The sequence below is a fragment of the Nanorana parkeri genome, unplaced genomic scaffold (genome assembly GCF_000935625.1).
Source record: "Nanorana parkeri isolate BGI_ZX_2015 unplaced genomic scaffold, ASM93562v1 scaffold634, whole genome shotgun sequence".
Classification (NCBI taxonomy): Eukaryota; Metazoa; Chordata; class Amphibia; order Anura; family Dicroglossidae; genus Nanorana; species Nanorana parkeri.
In genome coordinates, this window is record NW_017306902.1 from 558753 (window position 1) to 578707 (window position 19955).

The 19955-nt window shown below is 42.1% G+C and overlaps 1 protein-coding gene across 1 annotated transcript in view; it reads right to left on the minus strand.

The window, feature by feature from the left end:
• Positions 1-14087: 14087 nt before the first annotated feature.
• The window catches only part of FBXO25 (F-box protein 25), a 30287-nt gene continuing 24419 nt past the window's right edge, over positions 14088-19955 (minus strand). The window contains exons 10-11 of the mRNA XM_018563126.1: positions 19726-19752; positions 14088-14530 (exon numbers count right to left, since the gene is read on the minus strand). Of these exons, the coding sequence (XP_018418628.1) occupies positions 14441-14530; positions 19726-19752 (117 nt within the window). The 3' untranslated portion in view covers positions 14088-14440. The remainder of the gene's footprint in view (positions 14531-19725; positions 19753-19955) is intronic.

Genomic DNA, 19955 nt, shown 5'->3' on the forward strand with positions numbered 1-19955 from the left:
GGGTTTTCAAGAAGCATACGACCATCGCAAGACAAAAGTCTTGCGATGGTCGTAAGGTGTGTGGGCACCTTACCTCTGGTTTATCACACCCGAGTTCAATTTCTCTAGCCACACTCAGGCCTGATTACTGCCACACCTGTTTGCAATAAATAAATCACTTAAATAAGACTTGACTGACAAAGTGAAGTAGACCAAAAGATCCTCAAAAGCTACACATCATGCCGAGATCCAAAGAGTGTTCGGGTTTCGCTTGAAGAAAAGGTGGCAACCCTATTTGGCCTGGAAGTAAAGGGGTGCCTTTACCTTTAGCCATTTAGCAGCTCCATGATTACTTTGTCTGATGACATTGCATCTCAGCACCATCCTATCGGTACCTATATATTCAGCCATTTAGTAAGTCTCTGACTATATTGTCTGATGACATTGCATCCCGCCACAATCCTATAGGTACCGTTATAGGACCATTTAACTGGTCAATGGCTACATTGTCTGAGGACTTTGCATTGCAACACAATGCTATAAGTACCTTTTATATTCAGCCATTTAGCAAGTCCATGATTACATTGTCTGATGACTTTGCATCCAAGCACAATCCTATAGGTACCTTTACCTTCAGCCATCTAGCAGGTCCATGACTATATTGTCTGATGACTTTGCATTCCAACACAGTGCCCAAAGAATATTTCTCATTCAAGGGACAGCAGCAATCAAACTATTGTAATGCAGAAGATAGAAGCAGTTATGTGGAGGATCATGTAGGATCAAGAGCTTTACTACATACAAGAAAGTTGTCAGAACAGGAAGGTCAGACTTTTATCTAAAATCAAACTCAATATTTCTCGAGGCCTTAGTGCTTCTACCATCATAAAAAGAGGCCTTTAGTAATAAATATATTTGTTTTATCCTGCATTGGTGCTGTTTATTGACATTATTTGTCAGGAAAATGAAACTCACTGAAAGATTTATCTGTCCGGCCTTGGCAGCAACATGTGCACAAAACTGACTAATAACCATCGCTGAGCCAAAAATCACAATGTACTGTGTGCAAATGTCAGCTGGGATTTTCCAGAATGCAGACCACTACATATCCCTAATAATCAGATTCTGCTTTGCATGAAACATCTACAAGAAATCATTTCTTCTAATATATAGAAAGTTTTCCCCTTTGGGAGATGCCAGATGGGTGATTTTGAGTACAGCACTCCTCTTCATGAAAAAAAGCTGCATGTAGGGTTTTTGAAAATTGATCAATCTACCGCCTTCCCGTGACAGCGATTCCCCGACCGCAGCTCAGGGAAGAGACATGCATTGCTTTCCTAAATGTTGCATACAAAAATCACCTGCCTGGCATCCTAATCATTTATTAAATTGTGTGCAGTGAGGGTCTGTTTGCGAGCGTTATGCTAATTAGGCACTTAATACATATATATACACACACACACATATATATATATATATTACCCATCATACATTCTTTTACCATTTTAAATGTTTTACCCACAATCATAACATACATTTTAATATTTTATCACATTTATTATTTTATAATAAATGTTATTAATATTTTATTTACTCATGATCCTGCAACTTGCATTTCCCTCACAGTAATGAACACTCAATCAAACATGAACTTAATTTGTATCAAATGTATTTAATAATTTACATCATAAAATCATTGTATTAACATATTTTTAGCACGCTCTTTTTATCCAATTGTATTCATTTTTCTATTATATGTATTTATTCTTCATCAACTTGTTTTATACTCTTTATTTATAAATGTTGTACTTATTGTATGTTCACTATGAGATTTATTTATCTGCAATGACTATTGTTATGCAATGCTATACAAGGCCTTTTGTATATAGATACTATGGATGTACTATAGAAATTGATGACTCATATACTATACTTGAATGTTTTTCCCTTCCACTGTTCTGCACACCGAACCTTAAAAGAAGTGGCCAGCTTTGCACCACAAAACACGTTGATGGTGTTTTTACCCATCGCATGACATTAAAATTTTTTTTACCTTTTGATGTAAACTTCTCCGGGTCTCTTCTTTCACCATGGGTGCCTGGCCTTACCTTATTTTCTTGTTTGGGGCGCAAGTCTCCCAATTTATCTGCAGTGTGAGATCATCTAAGGCACCGCTGCTTCTGATGCTATGTCACTTCTGTGCTGCTGCTCACTATCCTCCTTGCTGGAGAGGAAGATGTACCTGAGGGTCTGCGGTGTAAGCATCTCCCTGCTTCTGCTTCATTCATTCTGTGGATCCTTGCTTCCACCAACCCTCCTGCAGCCTCTTGGCCAATACTCTGCCTTGCATAGAAGGGCAGCTGTGACATGAGGAACAAAAGCCCTGCTTTTCAATCAGGATGGCCACCTTCAAGCAAAAACACAGAAGGAATGAGACATCGTAGGTCTATCCTGGGGAAACGATCAGCTAGCTGCAGGAAACCTATAGCCAATACTGATGACTATCCCTTTGCCCTCTTCTTGCCTTTTTTGTGGGCACAGCTTCTTTTCAGCTCCTCTGTGAGTGATAAAATATTGGTTTTCTGTTCATGCGCAATAATATGCCTGTTGGATTGTGCAACCATATTGTCTCATTTGTGGTGGATTTGGATTCCAATCCAGTCCAGATTTCAAAACATTTGTTAGAATTTGTATATAGTACACGCACCAGGCCCAATTGTTGAGCATGTGGTTAACCAATTGTTTTATCAGTGGTCCAGGGTGAAAAGCTGATGGATCTAGGCATAGCTACTGTAAGTGTGCCTACATCAGTCTGCTACATTAAATAAGCCCCTACGTGGACCTCCACCTCCCCTCTGACCTGTTTGCCTGTTCTGTATGGTTTGCGGGCAGGAACACCAAGTCAGACACATCTTGTAATTAGCCGGCATCTGCCAAATTCTCCTCATGTTTCTGAGCAAACCCTCAAATCACTTCTCCCATGCTACGTTTCCCTACTGTAAATCTTGTTCTTTTTTTTTTTTTTTACTTCAAAAATTCTCCTATTGGGAATTTTCCAAATATCTTCCTGTTGGTAGAAGAGGGGAGGAGGTCACTTGGAGAAGCTTAGCACAGCACCATCTTAAACTGTCTGGACACAAGCCAAGGGCACGCAGGACAAATCCAGGACAACACATCTCTTCACAAATCCTGTATGTTTTGATGCAACTAATTTCCTTTTTATTCCTCTTATCTCTTACACCTGAGATTGCACTATTGACTATTATGCCAGGTCCAATTAAAGAAGTCAAGAAAGGCCTATTCCGATTTTTTTATTTTTTTTATTTGCTGCAAGAGCGGCAATAGCTAGATACTGGAGGCCTCAAGATACTCTACAAATGAAAGATCGGGTTAAAGAAATTAACTTTTTGAGAAGGGTAGAAGAGTTAGTAGCGCGATCACAGGATAGGTACCCACAATTTCTGGTGACATGGAACCCGTGGGTAAAATTTGATAGTGCTACTATGTGCGTATAGAGAATAATAGGCACAGCCGTACGGCTACTGTTGAGGGGGGTGGCGAGGGGAAAGGAGCATGGGAATTGCTGGTTTTTCTGGGGGAGTTTAGGGTTGGGAGGGTTTTAGTTTTTTTTTGCTTCACTTTAGCTGAGACCCTTAAAGGGAAGAATGGTTTTAATACTAGCGGAATATTATATGGTGGTCTCTATTTTCTTTGTGTACACCAGAACACCCCTTTAATATGGCAGCATAAAGAAGGATCATAATGTGTCTAATGCAGCTAGACATTGCAACTTGATTGGTTGTCCTTGTTACGTGCTTTTACTCTCTTTTTATTATTGGTCTGTTCGTCTCTTCAACTAAGAAGATGAGAGATGTGAAGTAAAGGACAGCTCGTGATGTGTTTAACCTGCAGTGTACCAAGCCCTTAGCTAAAGGTGGTTGAATACTGTAGTGAGTCATATGGCTTACACTGCAGTATCATCTCGGCTAGCCTTGATTCTGCAGTCAGCAGCTCAGGTGAACATCCCACCTCCCTGAAGAAGCTTATATACATATACTAATGTGTGCCTGCATCCTGTACTCGTATATACTAAGCCTTAGCATACACATCACAAGCAAACTAAAACAACCAGGGCCATAATAGCAATAAAGAGAAACTAAAAGCTTGACGTTGTGGCCCAAAAAGGGCAGACAGAGGGCAAATCGTCACCAGTATTGCCTATGGTCTCCCTGCCGCAGATCTTTACCCATTACTGACTTGCCTTGTCTTGTTCTGCATTGTGTCTCTGTGTAGAGGCAGCCATCTTGGTACTGCTTCCGTGGGGCGGTCTTCTGTAAAAAAAAAAATAACAGTATGCAGCACAATAGTGACCACCAAATCTCAAAAGACCATATGTCAGAGGCAGCGGCGCCTTAAAGTGGAACTATACTTCCCTCCAGCCATGCGGTGTACACAAGCTCACACACCGGTGCAGTCACCTTCTCCCCGGGGTCCTGGATTGTCGGCCATCTTGATTGGCTTTGCCAGAATGGTGCACCATTCCCAGGGCACATGTTCCTGGGAGTTCTTGCAATCCGGAACACAGCAGCTGCTGGCATCGTGCAATGAGCAAGTATGCGCACAGCGCAGTGTACATTTCTTCTTCTGAATATACATATGATATATTTTCCTGGCTGTATAGCTGATCCAATGGCTTCAATAACTTCAGAATCATTGAAGCAAGTATAAAAATATACACCTTGCTCACCAATGAAACCGCTAAATTACTCATCCACTCGCTTGTTATCTCTCGTCTTGACTATTGCAACTCCCTCCTCATTGGCTTACATCTACACAGGCTATCCCCTCTTCAGTCTATCATGAATGCTGCTGCCAGACTCATCCACCTGACCAACCGCTCAGTGTCTGCATCCCTCCTCTGACAATCCCTGCACTGGCTTCCACTCGCCCAGAGGATAAAATTCAAAATATTAACAGTCACTTATAAAGCCATTCACAACTCTGCCCCGGCTATATCTCAAACCTTGTCTCAAAATATCACCGAACCGTCCCCTCCGCTCTTCCCAAGACCTCCTGCTTTCCAACTCCCTCGTCAACCCCTCCCATACTCACCTCCAGGACTTCTATAGAGTCTCTCCCATCCTCTGGAACTCTTTACCCCAACCTGTCCGTCTATCTCCCACCTTTACTGCCTTTAGGCGATCCCTTAGGACACATCTCTTCAGGGAAGCCTATCCCACCTCAGACTAACCACTGAACCTTCACATTCTCAAACAATTCATCCCCACACAGCCACCTCCTCATGTATCACTTCTCCCTCCCTTTCAGATTGTAAGCTCTCAGGGGCAGGGCCCTCCTTACCATCTTGTCTTCAATTGTATTGTAACTGTAATGTCTTCCTTATTTTGTAAAGCGCTGCGCAAACTGTTGGCACTATATAAATCCTGTATAATAATAATAAAAATAATAATAAAGAGTACATTCAGAATTGCAGATCTTCATACTTGTTGCCAGTCAGTGACTCATTACAGCCAGGCAGCTAGCTTTTAGAAGCAGCAATGGCATTCATAGTTTATAAGTACCTTCAATTTTACAGCTAGGAAATATATATTGGTCCAGTGCAGTCCCCAGACTTCAAATACAGTAAAACTCACTCCCACAAAAGTGCATGTTTTCCAGTATTTTATTCCATACTTATATACTGCAGCATGTGGACACTAAACTGCTTTAAAACACAATCAAGTGTGCTCAAGCATGGTTTCTTGTATAATTATTAAAGCATTTTATCTTTACATCAGGGGTGCCCATAAGGTGGATCGCGATCTACCAGTGATCGCGATGTCCTGTCTTCTCTGGATCCCCGCTGCTCTCCCCCATCTGTATGCCGCTGGGATCCGAGAAATAGTGAAGCTGCAGTCGGTGGCGGAGCCGCTATCACAGCAGCACGGTGAGCGGTGAGGAGAGAGAGCCGCTCGGCCTGGATCTGACAGCCGGCGTCTCTCGCTCTCCTCACCGCACATGCTGCTGTTACAGCGGCAGTGATATGTACCAATCCTCTGTGCAGGACAAACACTGGAGCGATCAGCTGATCACTCCAGTGTTTGTAAATAACTGAGGACACATGTCTCCTCAGTTCTGAATGAACATGATGTGATTTACATCACTTTCTGATCATTCATGAGTTACTGAATGGGGAGAAGCACTCAGCACAGAGGCTCCTCCCCATTCAGAAACTGGTGATAGTTAATATTTTCTGAATGAATGGGAAGCCTCTGTGCTTTCCATTCATTTAGAACCAAAGCTGCAGAAAAAGGGATTGAGGACTTTGTGTCCTCAATTTCCTTTTCTATTTTAAAAGGAAAATATCAGGGGGCTAATATTTCCCCGAAGCCCCCCCAACAGTAAAAAAAATATTAAAATTTAAAAAATACAAAATAAATAAAAATAAAATAAAAAATCCTGGAGGCAAGGCGCTGGGTGACGTCACACGCCTGTTGGGGGGGGGGCACTTTTTTTCCCCTTGCCACGTGTGCAAAAGGAGCTGGCTACTGCTATGCTCCCGCGGTGCTCGTGCGGCTGAATGTGTCAGACACCGCAGACGGAAAGGGGTGGGGAAACCTCTCCCCATGTGCAACGTCGGTCACACAAGCATTGCGGGAGGATAGGACGCCGGCGCCTCAGGGGTGGGAGGGGGCGTGGGGTTGCACCGCAGCCATGTCCCCTGCCCAGTTTGATCACCCGCACCCGGAACGCAGGCACATTAGTGCCTGCATTCCGGTCCAGTGTGATCTGCAAAAATAGTGCTTGCAGCATTTTTGCAGATCGCACTGTGGGCGAGGGACCTGGCTGCGGTGCCATTGACTTCAATGCAGCGCCACACCCCCTCCTGCCCCTGAACGCAGGTGTTTTTTCGTTGGTAGATCTCATGGAGCTCGTCCTTTGAAAAGAAGATCTCTAGACGAAAAATTGTGGGCGCCCCTGAATTACATAGTACCCCGAGACAAGTTTACATTTATTATCAGTTTAGGGTAATAATAAATACATTTTTAAAGCGCCAGAAAATATAAAAAAATAAATAAATCTGTTTTTATCAGAATGATTGTTTGCCAAAATAAAACAGAATAATGACAATAATTACATTGCTATGATGAGATTGCTTTATCAAGCAGAAATACCCTCTAAAAAGGACACTAGAAGTAGCCCTAGGGGTATACATACCACTGGATCCACAATCATTGAACCAGATGGATCGCAGTGTTTAATAGTCACACTATTGGTTTATGAGCCAGCACTGCCATCTACTGGGTGGTTGCAGTGATGCAGAATTAGCTTTGAACATTCTTCTAGTAACTGGGCCAATGGGGTTATTAGGACATATAAGACAACTCTGTATCCATCAGCTGAGACTAGGAGATTCAGTGATGAAAGGATACAAGGTCTTCAGGACAGTGCACTTGCTACAACCATGTAGAAGGAGAGGAACTTTTAATAAGACGTTCTGTGACCTGCAGTAACACCCTGATCTGTGTTCTTGTAACATTTTATTGCCACTGAGCCTTAGGGCTTATTTGCAGGTTTGTAACTTAGTGTGTTACATAAGGCAGTCCATGTGGTCTTCCCAATGCATGGAAAACAAAAACAAGCACAGCACACCAGAGTGAATTACTGTGTTGTGGTGCACTGCAACACAGGTGCATTGGGAAAGGTGTACTGGGATGCCATTGAGAATGAACAGCACTGTGGCACACCAATGTGCATAATGTTGACGCATACATAACTGCGTGAATCCTTCGTAGAGAATGTAGGAGGATGCAAAATGCTGTGGATTATGACCTTGGTGAGTGAGAATGAGAAGTGGATCCAGTGCCCACATCCTTTGTATACCTGGACTGGAACTACAGAACGGTGCGAGAGCACAGAAGACACTCATCCTAGCAGGTCATTGCTGTAGTTGGTCAGTGGTCCTCTGTTTCCATATAGAATTATATGGATAAAGTATCATTGTATGCCAATAAGGACATTCAATCAGTTTTTACATCATTTAGCTCCTCATTAATATCTGCTGCAGCCGGCGATAGAACTTTCCGTAGCAATCGAAATCTACTCAGAACTTAGTTTTAAATAAATAGAGTGGGAAAGGTCAGAACATCATTTTTGTGGTCTGTAAATCAGTGGGGATTACTGGTGGCACCTATGACAGAAAGAGTCAAAATCCTCCAACATGACACAAACAGCAATAGCAAAGAAATCTAGTTTAAACCTTTCCACATTTTTCCCCAAAACAATTTAAACAAAGAAAAAAAAAAAAGTTTGGTCGGACTTCTACGGTAAAGCCGGCCGTACAGTGTATGGCCATACGCTGAGGGCTGAACAAATATGGGGGGTTTTGGGTGCCGCTGTCAGAATAACAGAGCAGTGACGGCAGCAGATTAATGGCAGTCACCGTTTGCCCCACAAATTTCCAGTCTACTCCTTTGATTTTCTTCTTGAAGGATGTCAGACTGCCGACAAGGCCACCTGCTGAGCAAATGTTGATCGGTTTATCAAGTACCGGACGGAATCAGCACAGTGTATGGCCAGCTTGCTGCTTCATTAAGAGGGACACTTACCATGCACCCTTACCCAATCCCCTGTAGGCTACATTTCAAGCTGATGAGGTCTTTTGAGTGCCCCTACAGTGTACAGTACATGTGAACTAATGAGAAGAGTCTGATACAAATGAATAAGATGAGTTCTATCTGAGCTCTGACACTCTGCAGGCAATTGTTTACACAAGCCCTTACTCACTTTACAGAACCATTGTGAAATCTGTCAAAAGATGGTAAATGCTGCTGCCAGACTCATCTACATCACCAACCGCTCACTCAGTATCTGCAACCCCCCTCTTCCAATCCCTGCACTGGCTTCCAATCACCCAAAGGATAAAAATAAAAATATTACCAACCACCTACAAAGCCATCCACAACTCTGCCCCTGGCTATATCTCCAACCTCGTTTCAAAGTATCACCCCAACCATCCTCTCCTCCCAAGACCTCCTGCTCTCTAGCTCACTTGTCAACAACTCTCATGCTCGCCTCTAGGACTTCTCAGAGTCTCTCCCATCCTCTGGAACTCTTTACCCCAACCTGTCTGTCTATCTCCTACTCTGTCTGCCTCATCTCTTCAGGGAAGCCTATCCCACCTCAACCTAACCACTGAACTATCACTTTTGCAAACTCATTGCTACACAGATACCTCCTCATGTATCACTTCCCCCTCCCTTTTACATTGTAAGCCCTCAGGGGCAGGGCCCTCCTTACCATCTTGTCTTGAATTGTATTGTATTGTGATTGTAATGTCCTCTTTAAGCTGTGCAAACTGTTGGCGCTATATAAACCCTGTATAATAATAATAATAATAAACAGATTTAAAATTAGGAAACTTTATTTATTGTCTATCCTTCAATAGACAAAAATCATACAGAATGAATGGTTCACATTCTTAAATACACATATTAAACATTTTACAAGCAGTTCTTTGCAACCACTTTTACCATGTACTTTCCTACATTACATATTACCACTTCTTCAAATAATGCAACAGCACAACTTTGAATTCAAATCACATTTTTACGTCTTTACTGTGAAAATTAGCATCTTTTCGGAAAAAGTATTTTTGAAAAAAGAGAAGTAGAATAGTAGCCTAGTAATACCCAAGAAAAAAAAAAGTGGCAATGCCTTTTAAATGATGAATACAAAAACCATATTGGTTCTCTTGGTTCTCTACAGTACAATGTAAGACTTGCTCCCAAGCTTGCCACTAGATGGCAGTGATGAGAGCCGTGTTTAGGAGTTGATATGCCAGGGAAGCCCCCCTTTGTAGTCTGCAATACTCATTTTTGGTCAACAAACAACAATAAGCATTTAGGCTTCAATAAGTTCACTGGGGCTGATGTATAAAAGGCTCATTCTTACAACCTGCCACTGCATAGGTGACCAAACATATTTGGGAAATGCCACATATCATATCTGTCCCTGGCTGCAGTCTGTGCTGATCCACAAACTCTGGAACAATGAATTGCCGAACATTTCACACATGCTGAAACCATGGGCTGTGAAACTGTGCCCTCTTTTGGCTGCTACAAAACACTGCACCACCATGGCTCACAGTGGGTACATTTAGGGTTAGTCATTAATTCATTGCTACTTCTTGCAGATCATAAATCTAACCATCTTTTTTTTTTTAGGTAATTAACATATTAACCAAAAACTATACCGTATATACTCGAGTATAAGCCGTCCCGAATATAAGCCGAGGTACCTAATTTTAGCCAAAAAAACTGGGAAAAAGTATTGACCCGAATATAAGCCGAGGGTGGGAAATGAGGCAGCTACTGGTAGATAGATACCATTAAAATACATTAATATTTATTTAAAAAAAAAAAGTGCCTCAAGAGTAAAACATATTTTATATTTCCTAACGTATAACTTTAATAAAGCGGCAACATTTTCTGGAGTACTCAGCTGGATAACAATGTGAGGAAGTACAGCCTTAGGCCTACAGAACAGATTGTCGGGCCACATGCAATTTAAATGCTTACAATATATCTAAACCCCGAGCAAAACCATCTAGGATTTGGTATTCATGGAACACAAGCCCATTTTTTGTTTAAATCAGAAATCCAAGCGGCTCTTTTCCTGAAGGCTTAGTTTTCCTTCACTCACATTTCACATGCAGCATTTTCAGACATAAACATAGATTAGCAGAGTTCTTCCTTACGTGCAAAATGTTTTATAAAGTTTTTTGAGCTAAAAAACAAAAAACCTTGAGATGTGCAAATAGATCTTTTTAGACAAATGTGTATTTGTACACAAGATCCTTTATGATGTATAGTAAAGAACTTATCAGAGTCATCCTCAGATAAAATAAAGATACTTAAAAGATAGAAGGAGTGAATTTATGTACACCTGGACAATTCTATTCATTTTACAAGTGTACATGAATACTTGACATGACACAACATGCAGAAAAAACAAATTATTAAAAAGTGACACTAAACTCAGGCATTAAATCTTAAAAATACATTCAAGTACTTTAACTATTAACAAAATTGTATCTTATTTGTGTATCACTCGGCTGTAGATCCTCAAATCATCTCTGAATTGGTGCTGACACTGTCCTCCCTTCTGGAGGGGGGCTACTTTTGTTTCCCATGGTCCCTGTGTGTGTTGTAAAGTAGCCACAGCTCCTCACTCCTGAGTTTAGTGTCCCTTTAATAATGACAGCAGCCTGCTAACAAGATTAAAAAAAAAAAAAACTTATTCTTATTTTATTATTCTCCCCTCCTTCGGTGACCAGTGTAGTGTTATGGCATATCAGAAGTTATGGGCCAGCCGGGGTCTCACCTGTAGGAGGCTGTGATAGATTTTTACCTCGGCCAGTCACTGGGTGGGAGGCAGCTGGAAGGCCGAGCTGTGCGGGTGGGTGGGATGCATTTTAACAATGGCTGGCCCCAGGTTGAGAGTGAGCAGTATAGGACTGAGCTGTATGAGACATGTATACATAGCCAAGAATAAAAAGGCCACTGAGAAAGGCACTGGGTCATCTATGGGCCAGCACCTTAGTCCTGGGAGTAGATGCCCAACCTACACAAAAATCACTGCGGCCTCCAAGGGAAAAGAAATTCCACATATACCGGCTGCAGTCACTGGATGAGATTTCTGAGACTAGCTCCTTCAACGAAGGCTGAAAAATTGACATTTGTTGTACGGAGGGGTGCCCATAGGGCTACGCACTGCAAGAATTTTGGTCAAGTCAGTAGGTTTTGGCAGAAATCAAAGCAGTGTGTGGCATAGTGTGGCAGGGTTAGACTCTCTGCCAAATTTGTATTGCTGCATTGGGGAGATTCAGCCCTCTCCTTGTACTAGTGGCCATTGTCACCAAAACAGAAAACAAGGGGGAAATGTAACATTTCAGAGCTATCCTCAGGACAAAACGTGAGGGGGAAATCTTCAAAGGGGAAACCTGTTCCGGGACAACTGACTGAAAAGGAAATGTTTTCACTTGTGACTTCCTGTGTCAGAGGGGGAAATCTTCCAAGGGGAAACCTGTTCTGGGACAACTGACTGAAAAGGGAATTTTTTCCACTTGTGACTTCCTGTGTCAGAGGGGGAAATCTTCCAAGGGGAAACCTGTTCTAGGACAACTGAGAAAAAAAAAAGACTTAAAAACTTACAAAACAAACTGAAAGGAGTTTTAACCTTTCCTACTCTAACGTAAACTAGAAAGCACCCCCAAAAAACAGGGTCGGCTCTACCTGCACTTTAAAGAAGTGATTCCTGTCAGGCTTCATGCCTGAAGAATGATAATACAGACCAGGGGTAGGCAACCTCGGGACTACAGTTGCAGGGAAACTGAAAAACCCATCATGACTGTGGGAGTAATGTCTGTGGCTCTGTCAGACTCTTGCCATGCATCATGGGACGTGCAGTTCCACAACAGCTGGTATTCCAAGGTTGCCTACTCCTGATACAGACCCTAATCTAGAGGAAAGCCTTAGGAGAGCACAATTCATGGCCTGTATAGAAAAATTGGAGGTGCTCTAACTCACAGCGACGGCTGCACCCAATGCCCACAGACATTCAGTATGTGAAACTAAAAGCGATTACAGAGCTTTGGAATTCATTTGTAAAAAAATACAAAATGAATGACCTTTCTTTTTTAATTTTTAATTTGGGTGGCAAATAAAATGCCACAACCTTCTGACTAGAGAAAATGTGCGGTTCTACGAGATGTCCATTAGGCCTCATTATTATAAAGGATGAACCGATACTAGTTTCGGTGCCAATACCGAGTATTTGGGCTAGTAATGCGCCAAATGCTCCCGATGCCTATCCCGATACTGGAACTTCTGGTGTCAGGAAGCCGGGTGGCGAGTCATTACTTGCCACTTGGCCAATCAGAAATTCGGGGATCGTGTAATGACTAGACCCCTAAATGGCCAGGATGCTGGTCCCATGCTCCCTCATCACTTGGTGGTGAGGGAACATAGATCCGGCTTCCCGGCCAATCAGGAAGCTGGATGGTGAGTAATTACCCTCCCTCTGGCTTCCTGATTGGCCAGAAAGCTGGCTCCATGCTTCGTCACCTGGTGACGAGGGAGCATGGAGACGGCTTCCCGGCTGATCGGGAAGCCGGGCGGCGAGTCATTACACACCACCTGGTTTCCTTAATGGCACTTCCGGGATCAGTATTCGGTATCGGCGAGTACCAAAAAAACCCCCCCCCATATCGGTGCCAAAAATAAAATAAAAATTCGGTATCTGTGCATCCCTAATTATTATTATTACATCGTGCAGATCCATGAAGAAACCTACACCCGGACCCGGAAGTGCTAGCTGGAACGTGCAGCCGCCTGTACAACTCAATGACCGGATGCAGCTGCACGCTGGTAAATGCTACCCTGAACTTATATATCCATACATGTATGGATACATGCCCATGGTTGCAGACATATAGGCTTTCCAAGGTTCAATAAAATCCCCCACAAAAAAATTGATTGTGCACCTACGTGAGATCTATATATGCAGACTGAGGCCAGCTTTAAACCTTAGAGTTATAGTAACACCCACAATGCTACAACACGAAGCACCGTACCATATGCACGCTAGTACACTGCAGTGCCTTTCAAGTGGTACTGCATTAACGTGCATTGTGCTGCTGCATAACAGGGTGATGTGCGGTTCCTGTTGTCTTGGCCTCAAATTCAGGTTAACACAAGTTGACCTCCCATTCAGATGAACACAAGTTAAACACGCAGGTGTAAAGCTGGCTTGAATGTTTTAAAATCAGAAAAATCATATGATAAAAATCACAAAACATAGTTAAACTAAATCATGAAGTTTAGTGAACTGACCCTATAGGCTCTTCCCTCCTCTCCTGCAGGGAAAGGCCGCTCCTTTATAATGGTTGTGCTAGGTGGCAGATGCTGGGAACTTGCATATGCCATTGTAAAGCTTCAGATATAAGTCACCAGTAGACGATTTTACCTGCCCACATCCCAAAAAACTGAAGTATCAGCTTTGGGTATACTGCTCAAAGTGCTTCACCTAGAGGAACCTGGAGCAGCTCATGAGCCCCCTGATAAATATATTTGCCCTGCATGCCAAGATATAATAATAAAAAGTGCACATAAGTAAAAGCAAGGTGTGCAATATTATTCTGTAAGTCAAAGTCTGTAGTACCATATATTTACAGTACAAAACTATCCATTATATTCAGATGTTTTCGTGTAAAGAATAAGGGGATACAAGAAACTAAAAATAGTAAGAAATCAGATAAAACACACTTGGTCTTCTCACCTGTACCATGGTCCAGCAGAGATACAGTTTCCATAAACACTTAAACTACCTGCACATGAGTCCTTTAAAAATACCCTACATCATTCATACACAAACTACAGAACAGAACAACGGACTCCATTCAGAACTGGAAAAGGTCGATAAAGTGCTGAGGAGAGACCGGCGTAAAACAGCTGCGGGGATCGTTAGCAGTGCAGGGGTGTCCAGAGTCCTGACAAGAGAGAGAAAGCCATTACAACATAAAATCAGCTTTCATTTCCTTAGAGCATAATCCCCCACAAATAAAAATATACATTCTAGGTCAGCCTTTCTCAACCTTATATCTGGAGGGCCCCCTGAAATAATTTCCAGGTTTCCGGGAGCCCCTGCAACAAAAGGATTTTGTTAAAGACTATAAAAGGAATAAATGGGTGGAAAACGTATGCAGACAGTGATAACGGCAGTGCCCTTCCACTGCTGGTCAGTGGCGAAATGTCCCCTTTAAATTGGAGAAGTGCCCCCTTTCATTGGCATTTAGTGGTGAAGTCACCCCCTTCGTTGGAAGTCAGTGGGGAAGTGCGCTTTCATTGAGGGTCTGTGGTGAGGAGTATCCTTTTATTGGTGGACACTAGAAACCAGGACCTCTTACATTGGTGGTAAGTGGAAGAAAGGTCCTCATACCATCATTGGTGGTCAGTGCCTCCTTTTATGGGTGGTCATTGGTGAAGTGTCCCTTTTTATGGGTGGAGGGTGATATGTGCCCATTCAGTAGTGGTCTGTGGGAGAGAAGGCCCTCCCACCTACATTGGTGGTCAGTGAAAAGAAGTCCCTCTAAAAATGCATCTAAAAATGATGTGCATTATTCTGCCACTGCTAAAGGACACCCCCTCCTTCATGCAACCTGTGAACGAACGGTAGGGTTCCATACAACACTGACTGAGAAAGGTAATATAGCATAAAATAAAAAGTGAGAAATTTGTGATGAAAGAATTACTCTAGGCAAGGAGTAGAATCATTAAGCTGCCAATGCCTTCCAGGACACACTGTAGTTGCCAGAATGGCGATGCAGATTACCCAAAGCTGCATTTCTATAGAAAGACAGCTTCTCTTGGTGCTTCTAGGGCTCCTCGGTGGCATTGCTTTATGTACCCACCTCCTAGCATACAGTCACAATGGGCAGGAAAAGTGTGCCAAAGAGAAGTTTGGGGGTAAAGCACATGCAGTGGAAAAAGAAAGTAAAGGGTAAGGATGGCAGATGAAGGTAATTACCACATTTGGACATGACCAGAGTTGGCCAATGACATCACCTGGGATTCCCGGCTATCCCCTTACATTACTGCAGAGTTGGGGATCTGTCATTTAGCAACAGGAAAGTGGTGTGTAAAAATTGTCAGGCAACAGGTCTTCATGATGGACGTGGATTTACGTCGCTGGACATTATAAAATCATGTGGATTAGATCGCTGGATAATGTGACTGCATTGGATTTACACTGCAGGATTGTGAACTGAAGTGCCAAATCAGTTGCTGAAGAGCTCCATGCATTCTCACACACTGGACAAAACAGTATCCCATTCCGACACAATACAGTCCCAATATACATTGTCCCTTAGTAAGCTCTGACGAAGGGTGTATTTGCATAAGTCCTCGAAACTATTGGCTATTTCTACACTGTCCCCTTAACACTATATTGAATAAAGATGTAACTGAACTATTAAATGGGTTATGGCACTTCAATCCACAATCCCGCAATTTGATGCCACAAGCTAAGGAGACAGAGGACTGGAATGTAGAAGCTGCCTGTCCAGTAGTCAGGTCACCTATACAGACTCTTTCACATCCTAAATGGCCAGCTATACAAACAGGATAAACCTTGTAGGTCCAGCACTTTTATTTCACTTCTTTCCAGTAGTGGATATACATTGGGGATCATTGCTAAAATCTTTATTGTACATGTCCATTTTATTTCAATTAAAGGACATTTGAAGTGTGTGTGTGTTTATTTAGTTTGAACTCTTTGTGAGAATAGGCGAGAGGTACTAATGTACCCCTTTACTCATTCCCCTAGCAGCTAGCATTTGTCTGGGCTCCCCATTTTTTTAATAAAGAGGGCTTCCAGATTTAACTGGAAGTCCCCCCATTTTACCTCATTGTCTCAATGTTGTCCCTCAACACTGGGACAAGAATGCTTTGCAAGGCTTCACCACCTCTCATTACAAAGCACCCCCTCCAATTTTGAGAGACATGTGGCTAGGTCTGGTACAGGAAGTGGAAGTGGCTTCCTTCCCTTTCCATGCTGCAAGCCTCAATAAAGCAATGGGAAAAAAAACACTGTTTTTTTTTTTCTTCCACTATGTACCCCAAACATGTTATTTAAAGGTTTTGTGTGTTTTCAATGTTGTCCTTTAACCTTCCTGCTGTATGGTATTTTTAGAAAATGTATTTTTTTTGCATTGGGACATGTCCCCCATGGCAGCACCCAGCACCTCATGTCTTTTTTCCACAATAGCTTACCTATTAGGCTTGAAAATGCTAGAAAGAAAAAAACAAGATTTGTCTCCCATAGACTTCAATGGGGTTTGGCACGAACTTAGGGGGTTTATGTACTTTAAGCAGGACTAGACTAACAAAACCAGAACCGAACCTGGGCAGATTTGCTCATCCCAACTCTTGAGATGGATTCCAAGAATACCAAGGTATAGCCAACAAGTCAGATTTCTGCCTTGGGAAGTTCCACCTCAGTGAGCTGTGGGAGTAAACATTATGTTAGGCAGAAAGTAGCTTCCCAGGTATATTGGGTTTGGGTGGTCCCAGGGTCCACATGTCCATTTTGAAATCAAATCTTAAGCAGAGACTTCATATAAAAGGAATTTAAAAGGTCAGTGCACTGAAAAACATGTCCATACTGGGTGGAGTCTGGTGGGCTGATTTATCTGCCATCTGTTTAGATCACCTGAAGACTCTAGAGGCAATGGAGTCATCTCATTTTTTTAGCTGCAATCTTTTAGATAGATTTTTAAAATCTAACAAAGGACAGGGGACGTCTCTCTTACTGAGGGAAATCTACACAACTGAGAACTCAGGCACGCAGGTCTCATTACAGGAAACCCGAAGAGAAAAATCAATATTAGCTCTCCAGCGTATACAAAACACTGCAACATGCATTTGGGCGGACTAATTAGTTAACACATGAAAATTAGATTCCATCTGTATGTCAAACTGCAAAACACAAACATGCGTATGGAAGTTAAACAATGCCATTTTATAATGCAGGCACAAAATAGCAAAGCAATGGGTCTCGTGACTAAACAAAAATATCGTGCAATTAAAAAGATTTTTCTAAATTATTTTTACATTTGAAAAACATGGAAAGGTTAGAACTCCTGTCAGGGATTTTTGTTGTTAACCTTGCCATTCATTTAGGACACCACTGTGTCCTGTCCATAAAGTAAGGTATAGTCAACAGGAAGAGAGGAGACATTTCCAATTGGAAAACTTGTTCTGGCAACTAAGTGGGGATACCACCTTGCTTTGGAGATTTCCTTCGACTTACTGCTGTGTCTCTTAGACAGCAAGCGAAAATAAATTCTCCTTGATGAGACACAGACAGAACTTAAAAAAGACAGGGGTCTCAACCATTGCCTACTCTAAGAAGTATTGCCTTTACATACACTTAGAACTGGAGTGGAGAAATGGCGCTGTTGGCTACTGTAATCAGACTACACTGAGAAAAGCAGCAATGGGATTGGTTGTTCTGGGTGAGCAGCTCCATTTTTGTTCTGGTATATCGCTCATTGTATTATCATTCTTCTCCCTTTAATCTTGGAAATCAGATATACAGAGTGAGAAGGAAAAGCTAGCTAGTTGGAATGAGCACCTCACAGTTATCATTTCCGAAACTCATTCAGAAGGCCTGAGCAATGCATTAATATGTACAAAACACACACATTGCATGAGATATCCTGATAGAAGCATGCAACAAATACCTTAAAAATAAGAGCGAGCTGACAGTCCTTTACAGATGAATAAAGAAGGCAAGCAGAAGAGAAACCATAAGAACGTTCATATATATCATGCGATCGTATAATTAGAAGGCTGTATTAGATTACCGGTCAACATCAGGAGGATGGCTAAGTAATTTGCAATACAGCAGTATAACATAGTCAGTGAGGTTGAATGAAGACACGGGTCCATCAGGTTCAACCTACATTGTGTGTGTGTGTGTGTGTGTGTGTGTGTGTGTGTGTGTGTATGTGCACGTGTTTATATTATAGTATAGGACTCCTAGTTTCAACGCCCGCCATATGACTAAATCTGTATGGAATTTGGATGTTTTCTCCCTTTAATTTTACAATTGGATGGGCACTTGATTGAGAGAACTTCTCTGAGGGACACACAATACTATTCTACACTAAACAAAATGTAGTCCCGTCATGAGGCACCTGTGTGAATTGCTGGTCAATAAGCAGAGCACAGAACATCAGGAAGAATACAGCACTGCACACACAGGAAGTTTCTTTCACCACTATAGTCTTCTTACTGGCTGCTAAATACAGCGTGACTTACAAAAATTAGCATCCATTCAGTTTTACCATAGCCCCCAACTGCCCCTCATTTGGAGGGACAAGTCCCCTTTTGGAATCAAATCCCCCCTCTCTCTCAAACTTTCCATCTTGGAAGTTCCAACCATACAAACAAAGCATCCGAGCAGGCAGTGTCTGCGGTGCTGTCTCTAGCTAACCCACAGTACTCTGGAAATCCCATGCCATATCATAAATGTTTATTTGTGAAACAATGATGTCACGTGAATATAGTTGTAACTCTTATAAACTATAATAATTCCCATTTATTATATCTGTATGGTGCTCAAACATGGTCTCTTAGAGTCAAGGTTATCCATTAAGACCCCCTGAAACCTCTCTTCAAAACAACAAACATGCAGATAAAGTATATATTTGCAGTGTAGCCAAAATAACTTAAGACACCATTAGCGTAAAAAGGGCCTCAAGTCTAGTGAGCCCAACCCTAAACTCTTTCCATAGTAGAGTAAAAAGTGTCACTTTATTAGGTTCACCTAAACTCAGTCCCCAACCACATCCACTAGTATGCTTGTTGTAACAAGGAAGGGGGTTACCCGGATGTATTCTGGATCGGAGCTCAGGTTCCCTGTACAATGCACCATTTTTGTCTGTACTTTGTCAGAATCAACCCTACAAAGCAGAACACATTTGTTAAAATGACTAATATTTTTTACCTTCCAAAATAGAATGCTGCAATGGCGACAGAAGTGCAGTGTATCTCCATATTGTTCCCTTTTTGGATAGAACTTTTTGATCCGAAACTCATTCAGAAGGCCTGAGCAATGCATTAATATGTACAAAACACACACATTGCATGAGATATCCTGATAGAAGCATGCAACAAATACCTTAAAAATAAGAGCGAGCTGACAGTCCTTTACAGATGAATAAAGAAGGCAAGCAGAAGAGAAACCATAAGAACGTTCATATATATCATGCGATCGTATAATTAGAAGGCTGTATTAGATTACCGGTCAACATCAGGAGGATGGCTAAGTAATTTGCAATACAGCAGTATAACATAGTCAGTGAGGTTGAATGAAGACACGGGTCCATCAGGTTCAACCTACATTGTGTG